At 64.4% G+C, this 16,652-nt stretch overlaps 3 protein-coding genes across 4 annotated transcripts; 2 read left to right on the plus strand and 1 right to left on the minus strand.

Annotated features, from left to right (window-relative positions):
* The first annotated feature begins 2,720 nt into the window (after positions 1 to 2,720).
* On the plus strand, positions 2,721 to 5,204 carry LOC147414868 (maestro heat-like repeat-containing protein family member 6). The gene is made up of 6 exons (XM_086470647.1): positions 2,721 to 2,848; positions 3,314 to 3,469; positions 3,948 to 4,049; positions 4,384 to 4,486; positions 4,699 to 4,752; positions 5,011 to 5,204. The coding sequence occupies exons 1-6, from the start codon at positions 2,768 to 2,770 to the stop codon at positions 5,202 to 5,204; spliced, it is 690 nt and encodes a 229-aa protein (XP_086326773.1). The 5' UTR covers positions 2,721 to 2,767.
* A 607-nt stretch (positions 5,205 to 5,811) lies between these two features.
* LOC147414869 (U3 small nucleolar RNA-interacting protein 2-like) lies at positions 5,812 to 7,855 on the plus strand. The gene is made up of 9 exons (XM_086470648.1): positions 5,812 to 5,954; positions 6,131 to 6,194; positions 6,290 to 6,390; positions 6,504 to 6,638; positions 6,827 to 6,889; positions 6,969 to 7,114; positions 7,221 to 7,300; positions 7,424 to 7,497; positions 7,590 to 7,855. The coding sequence occupies exons 1-9, from the start codon at positions 5,812 to 5,814 to the stop codon at positions 7,693 to 7,695; spliced, it is 912 nt and encodes a 303-aa protein (XP_086326774.1). The 3' UTR covers positions 7,696 to 7,855.
* A 1,019-nt stretch (positions 7,856 to 8,874) lies between these two features.
* Positions 8,875 to 16,017, minus strand: LOC104353478 (metabotropic glutamate receptor 2). 2 transcript variants are annotated; one of them, XM_086470596.1, is made up of 5 exons: positions 15,559 to 16,017; positions 12,344 to 13,181; positions 10,553 to 11,616; positions 9,514 to 9,688; positions 8,875 to 8,948 (listed from the first exon to the last, which is right to left on the minus strand). In XM_086470596.1, exons 1-5 carry the CDS (start codon positions 16,015 to 16,017, stop codon positions 8,875 to 8,877), a joined length of 2,610 nt encoding a protein of 869 aa, XP_086326722.1. The 2 variants fall into 2 exon arrangements, with proteins under 2 accessions (XP_086326722.1, XP_086326723.1); XM_086470597.1 differs by having other exon boundaries at positions 9,505 to 9,688; positions 15,559 to 15,828.
* Positions 16,018 to 16,652: the final 635 nt, after the last annotated feature.

Genomic DNA, 16,652 nt, shown 5'->3' on the forward strand with positions numbered 1-16,652 from the left:
TCTGGGTGACACTCGAGGTGACAAATGTCCCCTCCTCTCCTTCCTCCCTCAGATGTTCATGGAATACCTCCAGCCCTCCGACCGGGCAGACATCATCCTCATGGCCTTTGAGAACTTGAAAGCCCGAAGCACCTACAGCATCTGCATGGCTGCCGACATGGTGAACGCCCTTGTGGAGAACTCTGCCTTCCAGCTGGCAGGCGTGAGTAGCCTGTGGGTGGCATGGCTGGTGCTCCAGCCCACCGGGGCACTGGCTGGCGTCCTGGCTCTGTGCCTGGCCAGCACTGACGCCTTCTCAAGCTGCCATACTGCAGCAGGAATGGAAGCAGCTCCCAGTGGGAGCTGGGGAAACGGCCGCGCTCGCCCTGCTGACGTCCCCACTCCCACCTGCGTCTCCCCTCCAGGTGTCCAACATTGTGGGGGCCATCTACACAAACCGTCCCTCTGTCAAGGTGAGGTCAGCCCTCAAGAGCCTGGACAATGCCCTGCTGGTGCTGACGAGAAAATACCCCAGAACAGTGGTGACCAGCCTGCTGCAATGCTCTCCAACGTGCACTCGGTACGAAGCCCACCAGCCTTTGGGGCTCCTCTCACACTGGGAGAGAGAGGGGCCCCAAGACCCTCCCGAGGGACTTCAGCCCGGCCATCCTCTGGGGTGCCCCCGCTGACAGTGCCCTGGCTCTCCGCAGCGTCGCCGTGGCCATGTGGAAGGCAATGGTCTCCAAGCCCCAGGCTGCAAAGAAGGTGCTGCGGAAGCTGCTCGGCATGTTAACGAACCGGTCCTTGCACGAGACCTCCACCTCCACCACCACCAACCCGCGCATCCTCTCCCTGGCTGTGAGTTGCTGGATGAGGCCTTGCTGACCTTCAGGGCTGCTCTCAGTTGTCCGGGGCCCCCGCTCCCCTTCCCTGCCCACCGCAAGCCTTGACCTTCCCAGGGTCATCTCGGTGTCTGGGTGTCTTCTGCAGGCAGCCAGGGCGGTGAGCAAGATCCTCCTGCTGTCCACCAGCCTGCCTGTGGAAGCCATTTTCCCCCAGCTTTTCCTGGCGCTGCTTTTCCAAGTGTCATTCGCCATGAAGCTGACGCTGCCGGAGAGGGACATCTTCTGGAAGCAGCACCAAGAGGACCTGCTCGCTCTCATCAGGTGCTCCATCGCTGTTCTCTCACCCCTGCCAGCCACCTGGAGCCAAGCCAGGGGTCCCGGTGGGAGCTGAGCATTTCTCCTTCTGCAGATCTGCGGTGCAGTCCCTGAAAGTGCTGCTCTGCAGGATGGGCTTTGAGAGCCAGCTGCTGGCCATTGAGGCACAGGGTGGCTGGGATGCCCTGCTCCGCACTGAAACCTACCTGACAGGAGTGTGTGTCGTGGCCAGGTGAGAGCCCCTTCTCCCCACTCCTTGGGGACGGGGCACCCCCTGCCACCCTCTCCGTGGGGGCTCGATGGCAGGGGCACCTCCGTTGCTCGGAGAAAGTGCTGCAGACTGGTGACGTCCAGACCGGTGCAAACCCCCAAGAGACGCGCCTGCCTGGCTCAGGCCTGATGGCACCTCCTTCCCCCGCCAGGGAGATGATGAAGACCCCAAGACCCCTGCGCTCCACCCTCTTCTGCCATCTGGAAGAGCTCCTCAGCGTGGAGGACCCCACCTGGGAGATGGTTGCCATGGTCTTCTTCGTCGAGGTGAGCCTGGTGGCAGTGCTCCAAGCTGCCTCCGGCACGTGGCTCTCCCACGTCCACCGCTGCGGGGGCAGCTGGGGCGGCGGGTGGGCTCTGCTTGGTGCCATGGAGGAGCAGGCGACCAAGCAGTGCGGTGTGGTGTGGGGCACGGGGACTGTCCGCAATCCCCACCGCCTCTGTCCGGGCGTCCTTGCCCTGAGCTGATGGTCGGAGCCAGCACCGCACCTCGCCAGCTCCCGCCGCGCGTGTTTCAGATGCTGGACTGCACCGACTGCAGTGAAGAGCTTGACCGTGCCCTGGAAATCTTCCCCGTGTACCTGCAGAGCCAGTGCCTGGGGATGCCCAGCCTGGTGCTCCGGGCAATCTTGAGGCTCACTGAGAGGCCTGATGCGGTGAGCAGGGGACAGCCGGGACGGCAGCCCAGGGTGGAGCAGCGGGCAGTGGGGAACGCGGTGGCTTGGGCTTTTCTTGGAACTGGGAGCTGTGCCGGCTGCTGCCAGCTCTCCTGCCTCACTGGCCCTCTGTGCCGTGGCTGTGGCGTGCGAGGAGAGAGGGGCAGCAGTGCCGAGGGGAATGGGCTTCCACGGCCAGCACATCCCAGCAGAGATGCTGGCGAAGAGCGACCAGCCCGAGCGTGGGGTCTGCAGAGGCTGGCCATGGGGTGCTGAGCCCTGGGGGGAAAGGCAGTGGCCACGGCGGGGGCTATCGGCAGCTCGGGCAGCTTTCCAGGCAGCACCGCTCCCCCGCCAGCCTGCCCCGGGGTTCGGGAGGAGAAGGGGGCAGCTGAGGGGCTAGCAAGGAGCCGGTGCTCCCTGTCCTCCCCCTCCGCACCCTGCTCTTCCCACGGCCGTGCCGGTGAGCCCTGTCTGCTGGGACCTCGCACTCGCAACCCAGGCTTCCTGCTGAGAAGCCAGCAGGGAGGCTGGTGTTCGCGGAGAGGGTTTTCACCCCTTGATCGGTCGCTGCTTTACAAAACGGAGGTGCTGTGTCTCGCACAGGCAAGGAGAAGCCTCGTTCTGCTGCCGTGCGTCGTGGAGCAGCTGCAGAGCGGTGACAGCGATGCCAGCGCCGCAGCCCTGGGCGTGCTCAGCAACATGCTCCGGCTGCTGGAGGGGAAGATGCTCAGCCTCACTGCCCTGGTGCTGGCTGAAAAGCTCCGGCCACTCTTTGATGACGTAAGGCTAGGGGAGAGCCCTGTGCCCCCCTCAGCGGGCACCTCCACTCGTGCCTCCCACCACAGCCCCTGTGCTCCGCAGGGGGGTGCTTTGCTCCGCAGCCCCCAGAGCCCATTGCTGCCCTCGGTGGCTCCCTGCTGTGTCCCAACCCCCCCCACGCGGCCTCACCCGGCTCAGCCTCAGCCTCCCTGCCACAGGGGGGGACGGTGGCAGGATGGTGGCGGGTGTGCTGAGCCCCGTTGATGCGCGCCCCGCCCCGGCAGCATCTCCCGGCCCCCAGGGTGTCTCCCTCTCTGGGCCCTGGCCCTGGCGATCCCAGCCCCCCTGGGCAGACCTTCTGCATGCTGCAGCTCGCTCCCTTTTGAAGCAGGGCTGCCTGCAGCTGCTTTGGGGACATCCAGCTCAATGCCAGCCCCTTGCTTGCCATGGGCTTGGGGCTGAGGTCCTCCTCCCCTCCTCCCCCAGGAGTCAGACACCGTGCGGGAGCTCTCCATCCGTCTCTTCCGAGACGCAATGGATATCGTGGTGGGCGCTGAAAAGCAGAAGATGAAGAAGGAGGTGTGGGACAGCCTGCTGCCACTGCTCCTTCACATGCATGACCAGGACAAGAGTGTGGCCAAGGTGGGATTGCCAACCTGACCGGGCCTTTGGGCAGGGCAATGCTGACACTGGACCCTTCAAACGGGTGTCATCGTGAGGTCTAGCTTGCTGAGTCCCTAGGAGCAGGCAGAGCCCCCCTCCCAGCCCACTGCTGCCTTTCTCCTCCTGCTGCCCAAGTGGATGGGGAGGTGGGTCTCTTTCCCACCCAGCCCCCTCCACACAGTCCCTGGCACGAGTCCCTGCAGCCCCAGAGCCTGGGCTACGGCTCCGCAGCAGCCTGGGGCCACCAAGGCCAAAACACCGAAGGCCCAATGGGTTTGGAGCCAGAGAGGGTGGCTGCCCTTCTCTTCCCCCGGGGTGCCGAACCTGGTGGCAGCACCAGTCCCCCGCTGGTGCATCTTCTCTGCACGGGCCGGGACAGGCTCTGAGCCCTGCCAAGAGCGGGGACACAGGGTCCTGTGCCCCCAGTGCTGATGGTGGCCTCTTTGCTGCTCACCAGGCCTCCCAGGAAGCCCTCGCCAGCGCTGGCCGGCTCCTGAAGTGGGGGCAGCTGGTGCAGCTGGCTGAGACTGCACAGGCCTGGAGGATCAGCGAGTGCCTGGTAAGCGCAGCCCCAACACCCCGGGGACTGGCCCTGGGCGAGCCCTGCCCCATGCCCGGCGCGGGGGACTGAGGACTGTGCCCCCGTGGCCGAACGCACCCTCCCAGAGCAGGCTCTGCTCCAGGCTGTCCTCAGCCCCGGGGTCTCAAAAGGGACCCTGCCCCCGGGATAGCTCCCCAGCATTCCTGGGGAACCCTCTGCTCCCTCTGAAGCCTGATGCCACACGGCAGGGAGCTCGGAAGGTCCTGCCGGGAGGGAGAAGGGTGGTCCTGGGTGAGGGCATGGCCCGACTGGGGGGCAGCTCTGCACCAGCCCTGCACCCTTCTCTCTCCAGCTGGCCAGGAAGAAGAGCAAGGCCAAGGACTACCTGCACCAGAGCCAACCCTACCTGCAGAGCCCGCAGGAGCCCCTGCAGCAGGAGGCTGTCAGGTTCATCGGTGAGCCGGGAGCCCCGGGGTTCCTCCCTCCCCTACGTCCCGGTGTCCCGGCACAGGACCTGTGGGGCACCCCTTCAGCCCCTCCCACCCCCGCCTGTGTAGGTGGGGCTGGCGGGAGGGAGGCTCATCCATCCCCTCCCTGATGCTGCACCCTGGCCTCAGCCCTCCCCGGGGAGCTGTGCAGCCAGCCCCAACACGCTCTGTCCCCCCAGGGCTCGTTGGACGGCACATGGATGGGCACAAGAACGTGCAGTACGTCACCCAGGGTGAGTCAGGGCAGTGGGGAGGAGGAAGGACCCCGGCATGGAGCTTCCCCCCCAGCCCGGCCAAGGGGGGCTCTGCTCCCAGTGCGTCTCTGGGGAGGGGGGTGTTTCTGGACGGGGGGTGTTCCTGACCAGCAGCCTCCAGCTGAGCCATCTGTCCCCTGGCTCCCTCCTGGCCCTGGCAATCAGGGGGTGCAATGTACCCTGCCTGGAGGGAGGGGACAGGGCTGTCGCCTCACCTCTGCTACTTTGTCCCCACAGTCCTTCAAGGCGCAAGGGAAGATGCCAGCCCCCTGGTCTCCTCCCTGGCCACTCAGACCGTCCTCATCCTCGAAGGACAAAGGCTCAACCTCCAACGGTGGACCTCATGGCTGCCGAGGGCATGGATGAGGTGGCGCTCGGCGCCCGGCAGCCACTCCGCTCAGGCGGAGGCGAAGCAACGTCCCCAACCCTAGGACGCCCTGCAGGCTGGGGTGTCTCCTCTCCCAAAGTCCGACAGGAGAGAAGACACCTCGGCCCCACAGGAGCCGGCATCCTCCGGCGCGTGGCAGGATGGCCGCTTTTCCCAGCGGTCCAGGGCAGCGCCTGCCCACATGCTTCGTCTTTGCCACAAAGCACCGGCTGCTCCGCTGGGCTGCAAAGGGGAGGAAAGGAGAAGCCCAAGGCAGAGCCGCAGCCGAAGCTGAAACCGAAGCCTTCCCTCCCCTCTCCAGGGCCACGTTAGAAGGAATTACTTTTGCTGCCTTCCACCGTCCAAGGAGCCTGTGCTGCCTCGGGCTGATGTGGCCGAGGCCGGGAGCTACCAAGCCACTGATGCTCTGGCTCTGGCAGCATCGTCCCCTCCACGTCCCCAGCACGAGGGGCAGCTCTGCCTCCTGCCCGCGCCACCCATCCCCCCCAGCCCTGCAACCGCTCCTGCCCGCAGACATTGCAAGTCACGAGAGCAACAGGAAGAGGTCGCAGGTGGAAACCAAGCTCTGCGCGGAGCCTTTGAGCAGTCTCCAAAAGGGAGACCCCCCGCCGGCAGGCAGCAGCCCCACACACCGCCCCCCCGGCTGTAGGATGTGCGGGGCACGCACCGTGACCCTCCAGCTGCTTGTCCCCGGTCGCCTCGCAGGGAGCGGCCGAAGGGTGTGCCCGCTGCCCTTCCGCTCCGCCCCACGTGCCAAGGAGAAAAGAGACGGACCGCGCAGCATCCAGTTTCGGCAAAGCACAAAAGCCGGCTTCAGCTCTTCGGAGCATCACCAGGCCAGAGCCTCAGCACCCGCTGCCCCCTGCAGAGCCAAGGACAGGTCCCTGGGACCCCCCAGAGGACGTGGGATGGCACCAGAGGCTGCGCCCTGCAGCTGGTGTCCCCGAGGCGCAGAACGAGCTGACTGAGATTTTGGGAAGCAGCCACCTGCAAGCGCCTGCACATCTTTACTGGGTACCGCGACGCCGTCTTGGTGAGTCGGGGGAATGGGCCGCGATGGCTGCGGGGCTGGGCAAGCACGTCCTCCCGGTGCCCCTCACTGCTGTGCCTGTGTCCGTCCGTCCGCAGGGTCTGTCGTTCCGGAAGGGCACGCACCAGCTGTACAGCGCCTCCCACGACCGCTGCGTCAAGGTCTGGAACGTGGCAGAGAACGCATACGTGGAGACCCTGTAAGAGCCGCGGGGACCTCGCTGACCCTGCCACCGCGGGATGTGCCGGGGGGAGGCGAGGCAGCAGAGGGAGGGCCGTGCTTGCCACAGCTGCGTGCCACCTCCTCCTCCAGGTTCGGGCACCAGGGCGTCATCACGGGGCTGGACAGCCTGAGCCGGGAGTGCTGTGTGACGGCGGGAGGACGGGACGGCACCGTGCGGCTCTGGAAGATCCCCGAGGAGTCGCAGCTCGTGTTTTGCGGGCACCAGTAGGTCTGGGGCGGCAGAGGGGGCTGCAGGCAGGCGGGTCCGGCTGGGGCAGCGGTGCGCGGGTGCCAAGCGTCACCGGGAGCCTGCTGGCACCCTGGGGATGCTGATGCCCCGGTGAGCCCTTGTCTCCTAAATAGGATCCCAAAGCACGCTCATAAGTGATGGCAGTCGCCCCTTCTCTTCCCAGGGGCTCCATCGACTGTATCCAGCTGATCAACGAGGAGCACATGGTGTTGGGTGCTGATGACGGGTGAGCACAGGGCTGGGACCGTGCCCGAGGTGGGCAGGGGGAGCCCCCCTCAGCCCCCTCACCCCTCCCTCCCCAGCAGGTCCGTAGCCCTGTGGGGGCTGACGAAGAAGAAGCCGCTGACGCTGGCCCGTCAGGCGCACGGCACGCAGGAAGCCCAGGGCCTGCAGCAGCCGTACTGGATCTCGGCGGTGGCCGCTCTGCACAGCAGTGACCTCCTGGCTACAGGTGTGCGGCAGCTGCGTTGGAGCAGGGGTTTGGGGGTGCGGGGGGGGGGGGGGATCTTGCTGTCTTACCCAGGTCGGGGTGCATGGTCGTCTCCTCTCTGCTCCAGGCTCCCACAGCAGCAGCGTGAAGCTCTGGAAGTGCGGTGAGGGATTTTGGAAGCTGGAGCCCCTCTGGGACATCCCCTTGGTACGGAGGGGGAGGTTGGGGATGCTGGAGCTGGGATGGGGGGGGTCTCTCAGCAGGGGCTCCCCTCCCTGGGTGGCAGGAGGAGGCTGCAGGAGCCCCTTACTGCTGCCCTGTCCCCTCCAGGTGGGTTTTGTCAACAGCCTCAAGTTCTCAGCAGCTGGCGACTTCCTGGTGGCCGGCCGTGGGCAGGAGCACCGGTACTGTCCCCCCTCCCTAGCGCTGCTTGGAGGCATGGCCCCCCCTCCTCTGGGGCTCAGCGGAGGGTGAACCCCATCTCTCTCATCTACAGGCTCAGGCGCTGGTGGAGGGTCAAAGAAGCCAAAAAGAGCATCTGCATCATCCCCCTGAAGCGGAAGGCTGCAGCCCCTAGCCCCAAAGCCCCTGACAGCTCTTAGCCTCCTGGCCCCGGAGCTGCTGGACCCCTGTCGTTAAACCCCTGTCCCTGGAGCTGTGCCCCGTGTCCTTCGTGCAACCACCCTGCTGGGGCTGGCAGGCTGGGAGCAGGGGCTGTTGCGTGGCTCCCTGACCCTGCTGGCCCTCGTATTGTGATGTGGCTTTGCCCTTTGCGGGGGTCTGCCCCCTTACCTCAGGTTCGGCTGGACCTGAGCTCTGGAAGTCCTTGTTTTTTAAAAAAAAAAACAACAAACCACTTTATTTACATAAATTACAAAAAAAGAAAATCACACTCTTGCTCACAGAAAAAACTCTACTCTTAAAAACTTGGTTGGGCTCCAATATCTTGGTCCTGTTACTCACTCTCAGGCCCTGCCCCACCCCTAGGGCTCTGGGGGGTAGCGGGCGTTTGCCCCCGCTCCTGCCCTGTCGCCCAGGAAGGGGCGCGAAGCACTATGCACAGCGAGGGGAGGGATGGAGGGTGCTTGGGGCCGGCCCGGCAGAGCTCGGCGGCTTTCCTGGGGCCGGCAACAAGGAGGAAAAGGTGAAACTGCAAAGTGCCGGGGGCAAGGGTGACATGGGGCACGGCTTGGGCTTGGCACGAGGGGGTGATGGGAAAGGCCCCACAGCAGCAAAGGGGTGGGCGATGGGACGAGGGCTGTGGGTGGCTGATGCGGCAGGGGCGAGGGCGGCGTGTGCCGGCACAGGGCTCGGCATGGAGGGCGCAGGAGGCGCGGCGCGGCTCGGTGCAAGCGAAGCGCGAGTTGTTGCAACGTGGCTGGGTGAGAGGGAGCTGGGTCGCGCACCATGGCTCGGTGCGAGGGCCAGGGGCTGTGCACCAGGGCTGGGTGCAAGGGGGGACGTGCCCTGCAGCTCGGTGCCAGGGCGGGGGGAAGGGCATTCGCCATGGCTCGGTGCGGGTGACTCGGAGGGATGTTCTCCATAGCTCGGGACAGGGGACAGGGGACGTGTAACGTGGCTCGGTGCGAGGGCAGGGTGACGCGTACCGTGACCCCACGCGGGGCATGTGTCGCTTGTGCTGGGGCAGGGGCTGAGCCTCCCGGCTGCCTCTGGTGCCTGAGCGGGCCGTGCCGGGGGTGTTGCTCTCCCTGGGCAGGGAGCCGGGGGACAGTGCGGCCGCGGGCAGGAGCGGCAGCACCACAGCCTGGCCCCCGTCCTCTTCACAAGGATGACGTCGTGGAGTCCACCACCTCGCGGCCGTTGCACACCGTGGGCACGTGCTGCGAGGCCGAGCCTGACCGGGAAGGCAGCAGTCAGGGGCAGGTTGGGGTCTGGCAGCAGCACCGCCCCAGGGCATCCCACTGCGGTGGGTGATGGGCACCCAGGGAGCTGCATCCCCAGGGTGGCCACAGCCCCTGAGGCTGGGGTGGAGGGGGCCTGGGGTGGCCATGTGCCCCCAGGGCAGTGCCAGGCACCTGTGGCAGCTGAATCCCCAGGGCTGGGGCGGAGGGTGCCCAGGACAACCATGTCATGTACGCCTACGACCCCCCCCCCCCCCGCCCCCCAGGACTGGGGTGGAGAAGGCTGGGGGTGGCCATGTCCCCTCAGGGCAATGATGGGCCGCTGGGAGCAGTGCCCCCCTGGCAGGCCATGCTGCAGCCTTGGGGCTTGCAGCCACGGGAGGGGGGATCGGGACAGGGATGACCCACAGGAGACACAGCATCCTCCAGCCCCCCATTTCCAGCCACGCCCTACCCTGCACCCCACTTTCCTTCAGGGGCCCATGCTGGGGTGCTCCCGCCTCCCCTGCCAGGAAGGGGGTGCGGCCCCCAGCCCTTCCCCAGCCCCACCGTGCTCACCGTGGGACTGGCTGGCGCTGGCGGCCACCACGCTGAACCGAGTGGTGCCCGCACGGTGGCTGGCCACGTTCTTCTGTGGCTGGAAGAGTATGATGTGGAGCTTGGGGGTGAAGAGGCAGCCAAGGACCACGGTGCCGCTGAGGCTCACCGAGATGCACATGGTGGTGGTCTGGACCTGGAGACAGGGGTGGGCGTCAGCTGCTCCTGCCACCAGCTCTTTGCCCAGAGAGGGGCAGGACGAAGCCCTCGCTGTGACACCGGCCAGAGGCTGCTGCCTGCACCCCATAGGGACATCCCACCCCACACCAGGTCCCTCCATCAGGGCAGACCTGCTGGAGACCCACGGGCAGAGGACGGGCGCTTCCCTGACACCCTGAGCAGCACGTCCAGCCTTGCCAACGTGCTGCTTTGGGGCACTGCCCGGGGCCGGAGCCTGGCACCCCCCGCCCTGGTGCCAGAGGACACAGGTCCTCTCTGAAAGCCCCCAACTGCAACTGTGCCCACCAAGTCTGGCAAGAACATGTCTGGACACCCTTGCCAGGGGTTGAGGTGATGCAGGGTGCACCTCATGCTCCCCAGTCCCTGGCCCCGCTTGGCTCCCCAGGGACTGTGCTGGCCCTGGGGCTGGCATCCATGCCCTGGTGGGGCGGGGTGTCTGGATGGGCCAGGGGCTGTCTCATGCCTTCGCGTCATGAGGCTGAAGGACGGCAATCGCTCCTCCATGGTCAGGTTGGGGAGTCTCTGGAGGTCTCAGGGCTGTTGCCCGTTCTCAGCCTGACAAGGGTGGGCGTTCTCCGTTGGGGGGCGAGGGTGTGCCTTCTCCCCAGGACTCATTCCCCCCTCAGCCACAACCCTTCATCCACCCTTCACCTGGTCCCTAACACCCCAATGCAGAGGAGACCATCACCAGGTCCATGGCCAAAGACCCTTCCCCAGGCCCACGCATCTCCTAGCCACAAACCCCGTGGGGCTCAACTCGCCAGGACCGCTCAGATCAAGCCCTACTAGAGATGCTCCCCCACAGTGCTCAGGCTCTTACTCGGTAGTCGCTGGAGGTCACGTAGAAGATGGGCAGGAAGGCCAGCCAGATGATGCAGGTCGTGTACATGGTAAACCCGATGAACTTGGCCTCGTTGAAGTTTTCGGGGCATTTCCGTGTCTTGAAGGCATAGACCGTGCAGAGGACAATCAAGAGGACGTTGTAGGTGAGCGAAATGAGCATGTTGGAGTCGCGGTTGTTGCACTTGAGGGTGACTATGTACCTCTTGCCAGGCTCGGTCTCCTTGCCTGTGCCAGGGGTCTCCACCAGCAGCCAGATGATGACGATGATCAGCTGGCAAGAGATGAGGGCCATGCAGATGACCACCTGCGATGTGGGGCTTATGAACCGGGGGCGCTGGACCCCCTCCTTCACACCGCTGAAGATCCTGGCGATGCGATTCGTCTTGGTCAAGAGGGCCGAATAGCAGACAGCGAAGGATGTGCCCAGCCCCAGGCGCCGAAGCGTGCACACCTCGGTGGAGGGCTTTGCGATGAAGATGAAGGTCATGCTGTAGCACATGAGCACCCCGGTCAGGAGAATGTAGCAGAGCTCCCGGCCAGAGGCCTTCACGATGGGGGTGTCGTTGTTCTTCATGAAGACTCCGAAAACAAAGAGGGTGGAGATGAAACCCAGGCAAGAGACAGTGACGGGACCGATGGCCCAGACGTCCTTCCAGCGGATGTACTCTTGGGGCAACTCGTAGCAGCCATTCAGGGTCTCGTTGGGCCAGTAACCGAGACCGCAGTCCATGCAGGTGAACTCATCCAGCAAGTACTCGTAGGGCTGGCAGGGGATGCAGATCCAGCAGCAGATGTCTCCGGGCTGCATGCTCTTTATCTCATTCTTCTTGCAGGGGTCGCTGCACTGGGACACAGGGATGGAGGTCTCAGCCCACGGGATGAGGGTGGTGTTGAGGATGAGCCCCTCAGCCCAGTAGCCCACCTGCTGGTACCGATACTGCCCGTCCATGTGGTGATAGTTGAAGATGTTGTAGCGCCCGATCCCATCACCGTAGCGGTCAAATCGAACGATGCTCTTGGTGTCTGCTGGCCTGAACGGAGCTGGAGGGAGGAGAAAGGGAGACAGTCACTGCCGTGGGGCAGGGGAGTGCTCGCTCCCAGCAGGGAGTCTGGGCTCCTTTAAAGGGTCACATCCCACCACGGCCAAGCCAAATGTCCAACCTGTTCCCTGCCCTCACTCTCGTACTTGCTGCCTATGCACATGTTAGGAGCCGGAAAGCAAAGGCGGAGCACTACCTGCCCGCGTGCCTAAGAGCCTGGCAGCCCCAGCCAGCTCTGCGGGGGCAAAGTGGGGGCTTCTGCAGCCACCGTGGCTCTCAGTGGCACCTGGCTAGCTGGGCTCAGCCCAAGTCACAGAGGACATGCTTCTAATTCACCCCAAAGCAGGTGGGTTCCCTGATCAAGGGTGTGGTTCCAGTTTAATCCCTGAAACGTGAATAAATCACAACGCTTGCAAGTGAGGTCTCCAAGGACCCATGTTCTTGGAGGGTCTTTGTGGGGCTGGTCCCACCCAGCTGCAGCAGGATGGAGTTGGTCACCACCTTCTCCACACTGAGGACAGGCGGCCTGCGTTTCCCCAACAAGGGTGATGGTGGGCTGTTGGCATCCTGGGACAACCACAGCCCACAGCACAGGGGTCCCCAGGTGTGGGCAGGCTGGAGCAATTGGAGGGTCTTGGGTCAAATTTGTGTCTCTTTCCTCTTCCCTGCCCCTCCACCAAGCCCTTTCCAGTTAGGCAGCCAAACCCTATCTCCATCTCTGCACTCACCATCAAAATGAACGTTGAGCATAAAGTCCTTGTAGAACCTCTTGCCATTGACAGGCTTCATGGCATCGCAGAGCTTGGTGGCATTGGGGCACAGCGCCTGGTGCATGTTGTGGAGGGAGTGAGCCATGGCATAGACCGCATTGACCACAAACGTGATCTTGGACTCTGGCTCAAACTTCCCTGTCTTGAGGGAGTACCGGCTGCAGCCCTGTGTGTGGAAGCTGCACTTGAACTTCTGCTCCCAAAACTCCCGAAACCAGGGATTTCGGCTGTTATTGTAGGGGTTGAGGTTACGGAAGTAGGCAGCAAACTCCTTAATGGGGTAGGCTGCCAGCTCGATGGTGATGGCTCCTTCTGCCACTGCTTCACTCCCAGCCACCACGCTCTCTAGGGCTCCCCACCCATCACTGGCCACCCACATGAAGGACATGTTGGCTCTCTGGGCAGCCGCCAGCAGCTCCCGGGCATCTTCACTTCGGGTGAACAGCACGACCACTCTGGCATTGGGCTTCTGCAGCAAAGCCCGGACCACCCCATCGTAGGTCTTCTTGTTCATGGAGCGCCCCACTTTCTCCGAGGTGGCAATGCAGATGTTGCGCATGCGGGCTTCTTGCTCAAAGGCCTCGATCCCCGTCTCCCCGTAGTCGCCCTCTGAGGCAATGGTAGAGACGTAGGTCCAGTTGAAAAAGCGGAGGATCTCTGCCATGGCTTTGGCTTGGTAGAAGTCTGGCGGGACGGTGCGGGCGAAGTAGTCATAGCGTGACTTGTCGCTGAGCTTGGCGCTGGTGGAGGCATAGCTGATCTGTGGGATCTGGAAGAGCCGCAGCAGGTTGGCCACCTGCGTGGAGGAGAAGAAGTGAGAGCCTGAAGATGTGGCCAAGCGGGGATGTTCCCACTGGAGGACCCCTGTCCAACACCGGGTGTTGCGCTCCCAAGCACAGCCATGGGCCTGATGAGCAATGCCCCCACCTGGAGGGTCCTCGTTGGCAGACGGATGGACAGACGGCACACTCACAGCGCTGCCTGAGCCTTCAGATGTGCTCGTTTCTTTTATTTTTTTTTAGTATTTCATGCATTCCCCTCTGAAATTCCAGGCTGGGGAGGGGATAAATGGATTCACGGCAAAACCAGAAACCGCCCCGCAGGCGACCTGTGGGAGATGTTGGTGGGCAAGGAGAAAGCTGGGACACTTAGCAGCCCCATGGCATGGGGGGAAAGGGCTCTGGGGGCTGGGAGCTGGGGCAGAGCCCCCCACCCAGCTCAGAGGGGCTGCAGAGCTGGGCCTGGAGACCAGTGTCTGCACATCCCACATCGGGAGCCCCAGCAGGACTGGCACCTTCCAGCCCCTCTGCAGAAGCTCCCATTAGCTTCAAAGGGGAAGAAAGCCCCATTAATGAGGCTGTTAAAATCCAGGCTCTCGGAGCAGCAAGAGGAGGCTTGGGCATGCCAGAGGGGCCAGTGAGCCTGCCCACATCTCGCTGCTCCCCAGGCGACAGACATGGCTTAATTAACGTGGACAAATGTTCTTGACGATAAAGTCCCCTCATGGCACGAAGGCCCCCAAGCACAGCAACGCCGCTGCCTGGCCTTGCCGCACAACTGGAGCTGCCAGCCCGCCACGCTGCCCCAGCGCCGCTCATGCTCCCCGGCCAGCACATGGGCTGCCCACGCCGCCACCTGCCTGCCCGGGGTCGGGACAGTGCCCCCGGCCGTGGGGACATGCTGGGTCCTCCAGCAAGGGAAGGGACAAGCGCCCGCGTGGGCTGGACCGGGGTGCTGCCTCCATCACCCAGCCCCAGCTTCCTCCGCCCCATGGCTGGGGCACGCCGGGATCCCAGGGACCAGCAGATGTGGTTTGACAAGCCCCGGGGACTCATTAAATCTTCGTGAGCACGTGGCCCACCGGCAGCCCCCGGGACTCAGCTGGTCCCGCCAGCTGCCTGCAGCCCCAGTGGATGCTCTTCTCCCTGCTGAAGCCAGCCCCAGGTCCACAGAGCTGCCGTTTTGGGGACTGAGCTGCACCCCACCCAGGGTGACAGCTGGGTCTGAGGCTTGAGGTGCCTCTTCCTGTGGGATCACTGGGGATGTGGGGGTGGTGGCACCCTGCGCCCACCCTGCCCTGGCCGGCAGCCCTATGGCTGAGCCCCTCAGAGACAGGCGCCCCCTTGCAGCTGGCCGCACCTCACGGGCTGGGTTTGGGTTTGGGGGGGCAGAGGGGACGGTGCCTGTCACATTGGACAGTTCTGCCGGCCAGGAGTGGTGTCCCCACATCCCTGCTGCAGTGTCCCTGGTGCCATTCTGACATCAGGAGTGTCACCGCCATGCTGGGACATGTCCCTGTGCCCAGCCAACCACCCATCCCACAGGAGACAGGACCCATAGGGCTGGATGTGAGCTCAACCCCACTCCCACACTGTGGTGGCCTCTGGGGACAGCCACCCAATGGGTGCCAGGACACCACAGCAGCCGCTCCCCCAGCACCATGTTGGCCAGAGGGGACCAGGACAACCATGGCACGGCTACGGTCACCCAGGCCTGGTAACAGGGGCAGCTGCTCCACCGGGCACTGGAGGTGGCCACCCGCAATGCCTGCCACCTCCAGGCCTGGTGGCATTGTGCCCGTCACCTGTTGGCAGGAGGAGCAGTGCCTGCGGGCACTGGCAGCATACATCATGCGGGAGTGGGCCAGTGTCCCTCTCCAGGCCCACGGCAGGACACGGCAGGCCAGGGACCAGTACCAGTGCTGTCAGGAGGTGGCTTGCACCATCCAGGCCTGCTGGTGGCAGCAAGGGATGCGGGACCATGGTGGCACCGAGGATGGCACGGACCTGAGCATTGAGCTCGTCCTGGGCTGAGGATCTGCATGTACCACCATGATCCCGGGAGGGGAATAAACCCCCTCCCTGCGTGGGACACCAGCTCGGCTCCCATGGCTTATGGTGGATGGGGATCTCCCCGCAGCCCCCAAGGGGACGCTGGCCACCATCAGGGTTGCAGCCTCCCCACAGTAGCAGAGAGATGGCTGTCTCAGGTGCCAGGCTGGCATTCCCTCCCCATGGCAGAAAGGGGCACAGCATCACTGCAAGGAACACGAGAGCACCCCTGTGCTGCACAGGCAGCAGCATCATCTCACTGCTACTGGGGTTTTACACACTCTCACTGCCATTTCTGCTGATCCCCACCCCCTGCCCGAGCCCCTCTTGCCTGGGGGGTACCTGGATGGAAACATCGCTGTAGGAGCCCCCAATGACACCAGTGATGGCGGTGGGCACGTCATCATGGACGGCGTAGGAGCCGTCGGGGCAGATGTGCTCGGAGCCGTCCACCCTGGTGAGGGAAGCGCGGACAAAGTCGAGGGACTGCTCGAGGGCGTAGGTGTCCTTGGAGCAGGTGTCGAGGATGTGGGCGCCCAGCCTCACCCCTGGCAGGATGCTCCCGTCCTTGTTGATCTCGTCCAGGGCAAAGAGCATGGCCTCTAGGCGCTGGATGCCCCGGTGCTCGTTGATCTTGCCGCAGTCTTCACTCCCCACCCCTTTCTCATGGACGGGGAAGAGGCCCCCAATCACCAGGTCCCCGTCCATGCTGATCTCCTTCTTGCCAGCCATGCTGTGCCCAGCAGCCAGGCAGGTGGCCAGGCGCATCAGCCACAGCCAGGCGGCCAAGTGGACTGCCATGGGATGTGCTGGTGCCGTCCAGGTGACCCACGCCACCCCGTGTCACCCACTGCCACCCGTCAAGGTGAAGGCAGGCAGTCCCCAGGCATGAGGTGGTGGAGGGTGGCACCACGTGGTGTCAGAGGAGGGGTATCGTGCTGCCGCGGCAGAGCCCTCAGCACCTGGAAAAGCAAAGAGAAAAGCTACTCAGGCTGCGGGCTGCAAGGCGAGACAGAGATTGTCCCCAGGAGCTGCATGGGCCAGCAAAGGCATGAGCCTGCCTATGCCCCCCACCCCAGTGCCCCCTCACCCGGGGTGTGCACAGAAGGATGAGCTGAGTGGATGCAACAGATCCTGCAGTGACCCAGGACCGCTAGGACACCCACAAGTGACACAGACCCCAGGGGACAAGCAGGGGCGCAGAGACCAGTCCCCCTCATAGCACTCCCTGGGATGCACTGGCATGGGCAGAGGGGGCACAGAGCTGGCTCCTGCAACAGCACTAGGTAGAGCAGCCTGCCGGGTGGCAGCTTGACAGCCCCTAAAACATCGAGGAGGGGGGAAGGAGCCAGCGAGGTCAACCAGGGCAGGGAGCCCCAGCTGAGTGGGCAGAGCCAACACCAGCTCTGAGCTGAGCTCCTGACCCATGCAGCAGC

This window comes from Leptosomus discolor, chromosome 9 (assembly GCF_034619465.1).
Source record: "Leptosomus discolor isolate bLepDis1 chromosome 9, bLepDis1.hap2, whole genome shotgun sequence".
Lineage (NCBI taxonomy): Eukaryota > Metazoa > Chordata > Aves > Leptosomiformes > Leptosomidae > Leptosomus > Leptosomus discolor.

Bases quoted from the DNA above. Each gene is read 5' to 3' on its own strand.
- LOC147414869 (XM_086470648.1), top strand. From the start codon at position 5,812: ATGTGCGGGGCACGCACCGTGACCCTCCAGCTGCTTGTCCCCGGTCGC. The intron at 6,639-6,826 runs GTAGGTCTGGGG...TTCTCTTCCCAG, and splicing joins CTCGTGTTTTGCGGGCACCA to GGGCTCCATCGACTGTATCC. The intron at 7,301-7,423 runs GTACGGAGGGGG...TGTCCCCTCCAG, and splicing joins CCCTCTGGGACATCCCCTTG to GTGGGTTTTGTCAACAGCCT.
- LOC104353478 (XM_086470596.1), bottom strand. From the start codon at position 16,017: ATGGCAGTCCACTTGGCCGCCTGGCTGTGGCTGATGCGCCTGGCCACC. The intron at 11,617-12,343 runs GTGAGTGCAGAG...TCCTCCCTCCAG, and splicing joins GCTCAACGTTCATTTTGATG to CTCCGTTCAGGCCAGCAGAC. The intron at 9,689-10,552 runs GTAAGAGCCTGA...CCCTGTCTCCAG, and splicing joins TGACCTCCAGCGACTACCGA to GTCCAGACCACCACCATGTG.
- LOC147414868 (XM_086470647.1), top strand. From the start codon at position 2,768: ATGCTCCGGCTGCTGGAGGGGAAGATGCTCAGCCTCACTGCCCTGGTG. The intron at 3,470-3,947 runs GTGGGATTGCCA...GCTGCTCACCAG, and splicing joins AGGACAAGAGTGTGGCCAAG to GCCTCCCAGGAAGCCCTCGC. The intron at 4,753-5,010 runs GTGAGTCAGGGC...TTGTCCCCACAG, and splicing joins CGTGCAGTACGTCACCCAGG to TCCTTCAAGGCGCAAGGGAA.